This window comes from Bos indicus x Bos taurus, chromosome 11, assembly GCF_003369695.1.
Source record: "Bos indicus x Bos taurus breed Angus x Brahman F1 hybrid chromosome 11, Bos_hybrid_MaternalHap_v2.0, whole genome shotgun sequence".
Lineage (NCBI taxonomy): Eukaryota > Metazoa > Chordata > Mammalia > Artiodactyla > Bovidae > Bos > Bos indicus x Bos taurus.
Window position 1 is genome coordinate 63,104,244 of NC_040086.1, and position 11,995 is coordinate 63,116,238.

The window sequence follows — 11,995 nt, forward strand, 5'->3', positions numbered from 1 at the left end:
GTGACCGGCGCTCGGTCCCGCCCCAGGCGTTCAGGACTCCGGCGGGAGGGCCTCTGTGTCCACCTGGGACTCCGTCTTCGTAGCTGCCGCATGCGACTGCTGACGCCGCCGGCTCATTCGGGGAGTCCGAAGGGTTCCGGACGCGGTAGGTAGCGACCGGCTGGTGCACAGGCGCGGAGCTCGGGGGGCTGCGGCCCGGCCCCCTCGCTCTGCGGGGGCGGGCCGCGGGGCCTTGCGTCCCCTTCCCCTAAGGGCGCCGAGGCTTTAAGGGGCCGGGGGCGCCTCGTGCCTGAGCCTCCATTTTGCAGGCGGAACGGCGGGTGAGAGTAGCTGCCGGGAGTCGGGGCGCGGAGGCGGGAGGCCGTCTTTGGAAAAGCCTGAGCGCGGCGAAATCGGGCCGCGGGAGCGAGCGTGTCCGGGCATCCTCCCGTCCGAGCAGCTGCGCCGCGTCGCTGCCCCGGCTTCAGAGGACTGACTCTCCTCCGCGGCCTCGCCTCGGGCGTGTCTTGTTTATTGCCCTGCGCGCTCGCCCTGCCCAGGTGCTCCGGGAGTTAGGGGCTCGAGCTGCTCCTGGATCCGGGCTGCCTTAGAGACTCTCTCACCCGCTCAGGGTCATTCCGGCTATTAAGATGGAGACGAACGATGCCTTCTGGTCGCTTAGAATGCGGCAGCCCCGCTGCCGAGGAGAAAATGCAATTCGTCTCACATGTTTTGCCTGGAAAGGCCGCCCTTTCCAACTGTCATCACTAGAATGGTTCTCAGCCCAGGGGCACAAGTCCAAAACCTGTCCAGGCCCTTTATAATTATTGGGTTGGGTTCGGTGTATTGTTTGTAATAAAAATGAACGGAAACCAGCCAGTGCCACCGCAGATTTGGACCTCACTGGGAGTTTACTGGAGGAGGATGGGGAGGGCGGACACGAAGATAGATGACATTCATAAAAACCCTTATGTTCCTAGATCTAGGATGTGAAGGTTGTTGTTAACATAATGCATAACACAGTGTTTTGGGTCAAGAATCAACGGTACAAGGCTTGATTAAGAGGTTGAGGTAACAACAAAATTCTGTAAAGCAATTATCCTTCGATTAAAAAATTGAAAAAAAAAAAAAGGTAGAGGTCATCCCTTCTCATTCTTGTTCCTTCCACCACCTGGGTCAATCAGTTCTGAGTCTCCTGCTGCAGAAAAGAGGAAATAACTCAGGTTTCACCTCTTCTGGAAAGCTTTTTAAAGGTCTTTCCTTACCCCTCAACTAATAATCACTCCCTACTTTGGTCTGCCTTCTGTAGCCTCTGTCTTTATACATCACACTATATTGTGGTTTCCCCAGCCCCTAGGACAGTGCTTGGAACACAGAAGACACTCAGTGGCTGAAGGAAGCCAAAAGAAAGCAAAAACTCAGTAGTGTAGCCAAAAGTCGACAAAAATTTTAATTCTATTAACATGTTGGGCCAGCTATTTGTACAGGTGAGGAAAGCAGTTGAGCTGTGGCTTTCAAGTCAAATCCCATGCCTTTAGCTCAACCTTGTTAATAACTTTGCATAAGTTAGGTAACTTCTTCATGCCTCAGTTTGCTCAGTTAAATGGGAGTGACAATAGTACCTACTTCATGATTTCTGAGGATTAAATAAAATGTTGAAATAAAAATGCTTGGCATAGTTCCCTGGCACAAGGAAAATGTTCCTTAATTGTTCACACTTGTTAGGATAAAAATAAACATATTTGAGCAGATTCACTAATACTAAACATCTATATAGTATTTAACCCTCAGGTTCTGTCTGCCTTTTGGTCCTTATCTGTTCCTTGATTTTAAAAATATTCCTTAAGCCATTCAAGATTTCCCCCCGCCCCCCCCCCCCCAACTGTAAAAGTATTCCAAGGAAGATTACTGTTTATGCATTTAAAGTACCGTCACCCACTGGAGATTGATGGAGTGCCAAATAACAATTTGGTCAAGTATTGCAGTAATATTTGATGAACTTTTCATGTGGTTTGTTACTGAAATGGTCATATAAAAGCAGAGGAGAGGGAGGCTGATGTGGCTGACAAAGTTGGTTCAGATAGAAGTGGACTTGAGATGTTGTCTCTCCTTTTAACTTAAATCTGTTTTCATGAAAAAACTCCTTCCTGTCTTGAAAGTTGTTCACAAACATTGTGAACACTGGAAAAAGTCTTCTAGTAGCTCTGAATCTATTTGCTAGACATTGAGGTGGCAGATGCACCCCGTAGGGGGAGGTTGCCTCACTTCCGGATTTTCCTGTACCACTTTCTGGTCACAGGAAACAGGCTGTCTATTTCCTGCCAGCTGTAGGTCCCCTTGGTATGTCAGTTTCTCTTAAATTACTTGGAATCTCCAAAACAAAGACCTTGTCTCCTCTCACTTATAAGGATCACAGGAGAATTCTGGTCTCTGATTGTGCTTTTAGTGTAGCTATATGAATCTGGAATCCTTTTTAGGAAATACCATTCTTTCTGAAGATGCCCTCCAGTTGTGACATCCTGTCATTAACCATTAAGAAACCTGCCACAGGTATAAGCTTTTCCTAGTGTCCTATTGGAAGGACCTTAAGGACTGCTGCTGCTGCTGCTAAGTTGCTTCAGTCATGTCCGACTCTATGAGACCCCATAGACGGGAGCCTACCAAGGCTCCCCCTGTTCCTGGGATTCTCCAGGCAAGAACACTGGAGTGGGTTGCCATTTCCTTCTCCAGTGCATGCAAGTGAAAGTGAAGTCGCTCAGTCATGTCCGACTCTTAGCGACCCCATGGACTGCAGCCCACCAGGCTTCTCCATCCATGGGATTTTCCAGGCAAGAGTACTGGAGTGGGGTGCCATCGCCTTCTCCGGACCTTAAGGACAGGGACCGTAAATTTCCTACTTTTGTCTGCCTTGCATAAAGTGGGTGCTTGATGAATGGTTGGAAAGCCATTGTATTTCCCTTTCAGGATGCTGAAATAAGCTTACTAACTTGGTGGTTCTGAAACATTACTATGCCTACCAACCACCTGGAAAGCTTGCTAAGATGCAGATTCTGATTCCAGAGCTCTGGGGTGGTGCCTGAGAATCTGCATTCCCAGCAAGCTCTGAGGTGATGCAGGTGCTGCTTTTCCATGGACAACACTTTGAGTAGAAAGATACTAACATAAGGATCTACATTTGATTTTTAGACGTACTGGTAAACAGGCTTTGTTTTCTTCTGGCATTTGATGAAGTGTTGGATTTAGAGCTTTTAAAAAAAAAAAAAATTCTGTTTTTAACACTCCTCTATTTTGTTCCAAAAATTGAGTAATCTTTCCCAGTGTAACAAGATTTTTAAGAAAAGTGATTGAGACAGATCAGGTGAAAAATACCAAAGTTGAATGCCTCTTTGGCCTCTGGATTTTACTTGCATGAGACTACTGATTTGCTTCTGAGCTTCCAAGCAGCAAGAGCAAAGAGGAGAATTTTTTTTAAATCAGTTTTGCCGGTACCTATATAAAGTAAAGAGTAAACTGGCTACTCAGTGAAATCACAGTGTCTGTTACAGAGACCTGAGAATTCTTCTCCAAAGAGAAACGTTCTTAATGGCACCTCCCGCGTATCAGTCAGTTTCTTAATCAGGCTTCACATCTTGTGGCCCGACGGACTCATAGAAAACTGTTAGTACAGTAAAAGCAGTGGCCTGTGGAGCTGCAGCCATATGCTCCAGGGCCAGCTTCTTTAGACAGTAGGAATGATTTGTGTTATGGGGCAGATGGTTTTTTGACCTTGCTCTCTGTTGGGAACAGAGTAGTGTTAGCTACTCCTTGCTGTCCAAGTCTTTGCAAACCCCATGGTCTATATCCGCCAGGCTCCTCTGTCCATGGGATTCTCCTGGTAAGAATACTGTAGTGGGTTGCCATTCCCTTCTCCACAGGATCTTCCCGACCCAGGGATCGAACCCAGGTCTCTGGCGTTGCAGGCAGATTCTTTACCATTTGAGCTACAGGGAAGACTTAGGTGGGAACAGAGGGTCCACTTAATGGATATGTTCAGTTCCCATCATCCTCATACTTTGAGCTTCGTTGGATGGCAATAATCTGCTGCCAAGGAGGCCCGAGAGCTTGGGGTGGGGGGAGGGGTGGCTGGAAGCTCAGTTAAGATCCTTGTAGATGTGGCAGTGCATCTCCTTAAAGGCCATCTAAAGACCTCTCGTGACAAGTTAAAAGGTTGGCCTTGCTGTGAGGTTCTCTGTGGCCCCAGTCACAGAGAGCACAGTTTTGGTTGATTTTTTTTTTTAACTTCTTTATTAAGCTGGCTGCATAAAAGATATTATACGTTCTCATGTTAACAGTTCTTGTCATGAACAAAGGCAACAAAAATAGTGCAGTAGTAAGATGTGCTTCACATACGATCACATGGTAATAGGAGCTCAGGCCTCGAAGGGCTGCAGGGCTTGCGCAACCAGGGAAGGAGCAGGTGGAAGGGGGTGGCTTTGAGCCGTGGGCCTCCCAGTCTCAAGCCTCCTGCACAGCGTTCCTGGCAGCCACCCCACTCTGAGGCCGGCCTGGGCCTCTCCTCTCGTGACTGCCCCTCTTGTTGGCCTCCCCACACACGTCTTCACCTGCTTTCATACTGCCTCGCATGCCTGGACTGGCTTCTGCCTTTGAGCCCCTTTCTGCCATCCATCTAGTTCCCCCAGAAGCCTTCCAGCAAAACTGACAGTGCTGGGTCCACCCCACCGCCCCCCTTTCTTCCTCGAGTGAAGATTCATGTTCCTAGAGAAAGGGCAGCACGGAGACCTTCTTTGTCTGCTTCTCCGGCCTGATTCTGCCACCTCAGAATTCAGTGCATGGCATTCATTGACCACTTACACCTATGGGCTCCTACAGAAACAGCTCGGAGCTTAAGGGCTTTAGCCCCTGAACTGGTAGGGCTGGCTCAGGCAGCACCTGGTCTCCGTGGCTGGTAGAGGTGCCTTCTGCGCACCCAGGTACAGAGATGGGTCCCAGGCAGAACCTGGCTTCCTGGGCAGAGTTGCTGTAAATCAGATGGTTTGTGAGCTTGTGATTTAGAAAATCCTGATCAGAGGAGGATTGCCCCCTAAGTTGAGCATTTGTACATTTGAATGGTTTAGTTAAGGACATAGCCAGCCCCCCTCAACTTCCCCCCCTTTCCACCCACATGCGGACTTCCAAGTTCTCTGTTCTCCATCCTGGACAGGCGTGAGTGGGAGGAAGTCCTGGCAACTGTGACAGGGCTGCACAAGGAGTGTGCGGCCAGTACCAGGAAGGGTCAGATGTCCAGACTTAACCAGTTAGTGTGACCCCATACATGATATGTGAGCATATCTTTACCGTAGGGCAAGAGTAAGCCAAGCCTCCATCATTCCTAATTTCATCTGGTAGGTCATATTGTCTCTGCGGGTCCTGGAAACTGACAGAATTTTAATACCAAACTCCACGTGGTCCCTCTCCCGGAGTTTGCCCAAACTCATGTCCATTGAGTTGGTTGATGCTATCTATCTCATCCTCTGCCACCTGCTTCTCCTTTTGCCTTCAGTCTTTCCCAGCATCAGAGTCTTCCAAAGAGTCAGCTCCTCGCATCAGGTGGCCAAAGTGTTGGAGTTTCAGCATCAGTCCTTCCAGTGAATATTCAGGGTTGATTTCCTTCAGGATGACTGATTTGATCTCCCTGCAGTCCACAGGACTCTCAAGAGTCGTCTTCAACACCACAGTTCAAAAGTATCAGTTCTTTGGTGCTCAACCTTCTTTATGGTCTATCACATCCATACATGACTCCTGGAAACCATTAGCTTTGATTATACTGAGCTTTGTCGGCACAGTGATGTTTCTGATGTTTAATATGCTGTCTAGGATTGTCTTAGGTTTCCTTCCAAGGAGCAAGCGTCTTTTAATTATAATGGCCTCAATCACTGTCCGCAGTGATTTTGGAACCCAAGAAAATATAGTCTGTCACTGCTTCTACTTTTTCCCCTTCTATTAGCCATGAAGTGATGGGACTGGATGCCATGATCTTAGTTTTTTGAATGTTGAATTTTAAACCAGCTTTTTCACTCCCTTTTTTGACTTTCATCAAGAGGCTCTTTATTCCTCTTCACTTTCTGCCATTATAGTGGTATCATCTGCATATCTGAAGTTATTGATATTTCTCCTGGCAATCTTGATTCCAGTCTGTGATTTATCCAGCCTTGCATTTCACATGATGTACTCTGCATATAAGTTAAATAAACAGGGTAACAATCTATAGTTTTGTCAAACTCCTTTCCCAATTTTGAACTGGTCTGTTGTTCATGTCTGCTTGTAACTGTTGTTTCTTGACCTGCATACAGGTATCTCAGGAGGCAGGTAAGTGGTCTAGTATTCCCATCTCTTAAAGAATTTCCCCAGTTCGTTGTGATCCACACAGTCAAAGGCTTTTTTGTAGTCAGTGAAGTGGAAGTAGATGTTTTTCTGGAATTCCTTTACTCTCTCCATAATCTACTGAATGTTGGCGATTTGCTCTCTCATCCTGCAGCTCAAGTGGCTAGTCTCTTGACTTGGCCAAGCACAGGGCTGAACTGGTCCGTGCAGATCTTTCTCAGATGGGAGGCTTGAATTCATTGTCTGCTCAGAGCCCTCCAGTCACTCAGTCCAATTTCTTGTCACTTTCTTGTTAGAAAAGGCCGCTGACTGGGGCCTCTGCCCACCTAGGAGCTCCTGACCTCCAAAAACACTGTAAAGTGTGTGATCAGAGAGCAGGGATGACCCATGAAGAGTAGCAGATTGTTTAACGCTACTGACAGCATAGCGCATTTTCATCTGAGCAGTCCATTTGGTGTTCTGGAAAGGTGGAAGCTTGTCTCACTGGAAGGATTCAAGCAGAATCCCCTTCTCCACCCTCATCCTCAGAGGCGTGAGAAGAAACGATGATGTGTAAAATCTAGAATCTGTGTGGAAATGAGAGCTGGACTGTCATGCAACTGGGCATGTTAACATGCCCACCTGACACTTGCCCACAGAGTTGAGCTCTTTATCCATTTGCTTGGCTGATGATTGATGTCTTCAGTAGTCATTCCTTCAAGGAGTTTTCCCTATCCCAGTTGATTTCTCCCTTTTTTTGTTTTCTGTAATACTTATGTACAATTTGGATTGAACACTCATGGTAGACTTTTTTCTTTTCACATGAATCTGTTTTAATTCTCATTTAAAAAAAAAAAAAAAAGCTCATGTGGCACAGGGAAAATACACCTTGATTTGTTAGGCAGATTAATAAGTGAGATTATGAACAGACTATGTATCCAGACTGAGAAAATAACCACCTATGATCTGTCTTTTCAGAAAATCAATGAAAATCGCTGAATTTCAGACCTCTCCTGGTTGCTGAAGGACTTCTGGTGACACTGTTCGCTTAGTTCAGGTTTGTATCTATACTTGAAAGTTACCTAGCGGTATCCCCAGAGGAGCTTTTAATTCTAGCCCATCACTCATCCCCAGGATGAAGAGATACCTTTTTTTGAATAGTGAAATCCAGACAAGACAGATCAAAAACACATTGTTAAACAAAGATAGAGATCATTTCTTTGTACCCCTCTATTGCCCCAGCATCATCTTATTCTAGTCCCCTGTCATTAAGACCACCTGCTTTAGTGAAGGGGGACCAGGAGAGTAAATATGGATTAGCCACCCATCATGGCTTGACTCTGGACATTGAAAGGATTTCTAGAAACGGAGCAAGAAATTGGGGCCTCTGATTAGGTTCAGCCTTCACCCTAATTCTTCCAGCTGGTGGGCTCCGCTTGTTCCTATAATTGTGGAAACAGTTTGCCTGTCATCGTCTTCTTGCCGCTTCTTAAGGAGCCACTAGGCGAGGATGTGGCTCCATGAAGGTTCTGTCCTGTGGGACTTGGTCCCTTACCAGTCTCTCTAAGCCTGCTCTGTGTGTCTGTTTTGTACCTTGTTCCCCAGTTGGTTCATAAAGAGCTTGGGTTCTGGAGTCACTCAGGCCTGGATTTGACTCTCTGAAAGGTTTCCCCACTCTGTGAAATTAGGATAAAAGGACCCACCTGCTGTGGGAAACCTGCATGCTCTCAGGCCACAGGTGGGAGTATACCAGATGCCCAAAGTACCGGTGTGAGTCCCTTTCACCTCAGCATTTCTTCTGACTCTTGATACTGTGGGTGTGCTAGTATGTGTGCAGTGGTGTGTGTGTGCGCACGTGTGCGTGCTTGTTCATCACAGCATTAGTAGCAAAAGGTGGAAATCACATAAATATCCACCAGGAGGTGGAATAAGCTAGCGTGCATCTTTACAGTGGAGTACAGTGCTGGGTGGGGGCGGAAAACAGAAGGTGCTGACTGTGCCTTGCTAAGGAAAGATCTCCAAGGTATTTCATTTAAAAAAAGAACACAAGATTCCGAACAGCGTGTCCTGTACAGTTAACTACTTCCGTGTTAAAGGGGGCAGTGGGGGAAGATGAAATAAATTTTTGTGTTTGTCTACATATACTCAAGAGATGAGAAACACACACAGCATTCATTAGACCTACCTGGTTTTTTGTGGAAGTATCTAGTGGTAAATATTTTTGCCTGATTTATATGAAAAATTGGCGGCTTTGTCTTCCCCTGTTGGACTCCTTGGTTCCTTGTAAGGTGCCTTGCTTCATTAATTCTGTCTCCTCGTGGCGCCCCCGCCCTGCCCTGCCCCGTGCTCTGTGCGCAGGCGCTGTCCACATGCCCTGTGTCCTCTGGGGGTAGGGGAGGGAGACTTGCATGTGCAGTGTATTCTGTATCTGAACCACATGTACCCAGTTCAAGGCAGTCGTTCTTCTGATGAGTCCCTGTGCACACGATGGCCACGAGAAGTGGTAAGTGTGCACATGACCTGTGTTCAGCTCTTGGCTCGCTGCTGACTGGAGCCTCGCCAGTCAGCCAGGCCGGGCAGAACACTCTTGTTTTCTGGGCGTGCTGTCCCCACCAGTGGTGTTTCCGGTGTGAGGGCCGAGCAGGATGAGCCCCCTCCGTGGCCACCTCCACCTGCTCTGGCTTCCCTGCTGCCCCAGCACCTCCTGTTGCCATCAGTGCCTTCTTGTCTCTGAGGAAACGAGGCTGTTTGTGGCTAGGTTTTAGCTTTGAGGTTGGCAGTGCATTCCAGGCAGCTGCCCAGATCCTGGGCGCTTGCACTCCCTTGCCTCCCTGTTCAGTCCTCCCGGAGTTCTGCCTGCTTTCATTCCAGCCTCATCTGGCCATGGCTCCCAGCAGAGCCCTCGCCTGCACACTCAGGCTCAGGGTCCCCCCTCTGTGGTCCGTGAAGCTCCTGTTGGAATGGCTCTGTTCTCAGATCCAGCTCCCAGTCGTTCCTTCCCTCGCCCCGAGGGCTCACCCTGGTTCCCTCCTCCTTGCTGCCTGCCCTGTGTACTTGTCTGTTGTTGTCACATGCGTGCATGCCGTGTGACCACTGCCATTGTCATCCACCCGGACTTCCACGGCTTCCCTCAGTTACCCATTAATTGGAACCCAGGTCAGCGGGAGGACAGTTGGTGCTGTAGCCCTGGCCATCCTTGGAATGAGAAGTGCCCACCTGCTGCACAGCCCAGGGTGTGGCTTCCCGACTGCCTCTCCTTCGCCAGCAGAGCAGGCACTGTGGGAGCCCTGAGCTCAGCCACAGCCTGAAGTAGAGCAGTCAGAGCCAGGCTGGAGCCGCTTGCCTGCTGCTGGGCTGTGGTGACGGCAACTGCTGCAGCGCTGGCACAGGGAGGGCCCCAGCTAGGCCCCTGGCCCCGTGGGGCTGGGCCAAAGGGACAGGTGACCTTGTGTGTTCAGTCACCAAGTCGTGTCCGACTCTTTGCAACCCCAAGGACTGCAGCACACCAGGCCTCCCTGCCCCTCACCATCTCTTGGAGTTGGCTCAAGTTCATGTCCATTGAGTCAGTGAAGCCATCCAGCCATCTCATCCTCTGTCACCCTGTTCTTCTGCCTTTAGTCTTTCCCAGGTGTTTTCCAGTGAGTCGGCTGTTCACATCAGCTGGCCAAAATATTGGAGCTTCAGCATCAGTCCTTCCAATGAATATTCAGGGTTGATTTCCTTTAGGATTAACTGGTTTGATCTCCTTGCTTTCCAAGGGACTCTCAAGAGTCTTCTCTAGCACCATAGTTCAAAGCATCAGTTCTTCAGGGCTCTGCCTTTATGGTCCAGCTCTCACATCCATACATGACTACTGGAAAGACTGTAGCCTTGACTATGTGGACCTTCGTCAGCAAAGTGATGTCTTTGCCTTTTTACACACTGTCTAGGTTTGTCATAGCTTTCCTGCCAAAAAGCAATTGTCTTCTAATTTCATGGCTACAGTCACCATCTGCACCAATCTTAGAGCCCAAGAAGAGAAAATCTGTCACTGCTTCCACATCTTCCCCTTCTGTTTGCCATGAAGTGGGACCGGATGCCATGCTCTTAGGTTTTTTTAAATATTATGGCTCAGACAGCAAGGGTGACTTTAGGCAGGACCAAACCATGACTCCGGAGAAGGCAATGGCAACCCATTCCAGTACTCTTGCCTGGAAAATCCCATGGACGGAGGGCCTTGTGGGCTGCAGTCCATGGGGTTGCTAGGAGTCGGACACAACTGAAGCGACTTAGCAGCAGCAGCAGCAAACCATGACTCAGGCTTCCCAGTACTAGTGGTAAAGAACCCACCTGCCAATGCAGGTAGACGTAATAGATGTGGGTTTGATTCCTGGGTTGGGAAGATCCCCTGGAGGAGGGGATGGCAACCCACCTCAGTATTCTTGCCTGGAGAATCCCATGGACTAGAGGAGCCTGGTGACTGCAGTGTACAGGGTTGAAAAGAGACACGACTGAAGCAACTTAGCACACAGCACAAAGCTTGACTCTGGTTTGGACTTGCGTTGACCCTCCTGGGCATCTGTTGGGTCTCAGGGTGCATCTCGGGGTGCAGGTGTTTACAGTTGGCCTTGCCCTTGCTGGGGGCAGGTATGATAGGATGGGCTCCGGCCACATAACAGCAGAGGACAGGATAACAGCTCCTGCTTCCCCTTTGGAAGGGTCTCGAGCTGAGGAAAAGCCACACCTCTGTTCTTCTTTGAGGAAGTAGCCATCATTTATTTGTTCTTTTGGCCAAAAAAATTTTGTCTTAATCATTAAGAAATAAAAGGTTTCCTGGTCATGGAAGCAGGAAGTTTATCTTTGTCTCTCCCTTTCCCATCTTGTAGGGAGCTGAAGCTTCAGCAGAATCCTGACCCAGGGACATCTCAATGGCCCTGGGAGCAGAAAAGGCAGAGGGGGAGGCGTCCTCAGACACGAAAGCCCCTTCCTGTGGGAGCTGGAGCCGTGGGGAGCAGGAGCTGATCCCCGTAGGGCCTGTGCTCGGGGAGCAGCCACCACGCCTGGAAGCCGAGGGAGGACCCGCCTCTCCTGTTGAGGGCACCGAGGGGCTCCCCGGCCCTGCCTGCTATGGTGGGGTTGGCCCTGGCCCCTCCAGAGCCTGCCAGCCACCAGCAAGCGGGGCCAGCAGGGAGCCAGCAGCTGGTGGGTCTAAGCCCGCTTTTGGTTGCGTGCCTTCTGCTGGCCTGGAGACTGGTGATCTGCCCTCTGCAGGAAGTCAGGTAGGCACCAGGGTAGTGGGGCTGTCCTTTGCGAGTCCACTCCAGCATTGTCTCACCATCTTACAGCTTCCCCAGCACCCGTGTGAGGCGGGGAGGTAGGGGAGCTTAGGTAGCTTGAATGTGCTGATTTCTGTTCTGCAGGCTCATATGGACAGGTGGGCCCAGCAGATAGCTCTGTCCACAGCATCTCCACTTCTTCAGGAGTATGACTGGTGACCTTTTGAGGATTGGGGATGCTGTGACCAAGACATCCTGCCCAGAGGGCAGGCAGGGGAGCCACGGTGGGGGACCCATGTCCTGTGTTTGACTTGGTGATGTGGAGGCTTTCTGGAGCCCCTGGGGAGACGTGGGGAAGAAGGTTCCAGGGCCATGGGCTCCTGGGGGCTGTATCCCACTGGGCCCTTGGGGACCTGGCAGCA

At 49.4% G+C, this 11,995-nt stretch overlaps 1 protein-coding gene across 5 annotated transcripts in view; it reads left to right on the top strand.

Moving 5' to 3' along the window:
- The window catches only part of CEP68 (centrosomal protein 68), a 26,964-nt gene continuing 14,969 nt past the window's right edge, over positions 1–11,995 (top strand). For 2 of the 5 annotated variants that reach the window (XR_003513400.1, XR_003513399.1), the window contains exons 1-3: positions 2–145; positions 7,297–7,375; positions 11,184–11,576. Coding sequence is in view for 2 of the 5 variants with exons in the window: in XM_027555638.1 (XP_027411439.1) it covers positions 11,226–11,576 (351 nt within the window). In the remaining 3 variants the exon portion in view is untranslated. Of the gene's footprint in view, positions 146–7,296; positions 7,376–11,183; positions 11,577–11,995 lie in introns of all 5 variants that reach the window. The other 3 variants (XM_027555638.1, XM_027555637.1, XM_027555639.1) reach the window with 3 other exon arrangements.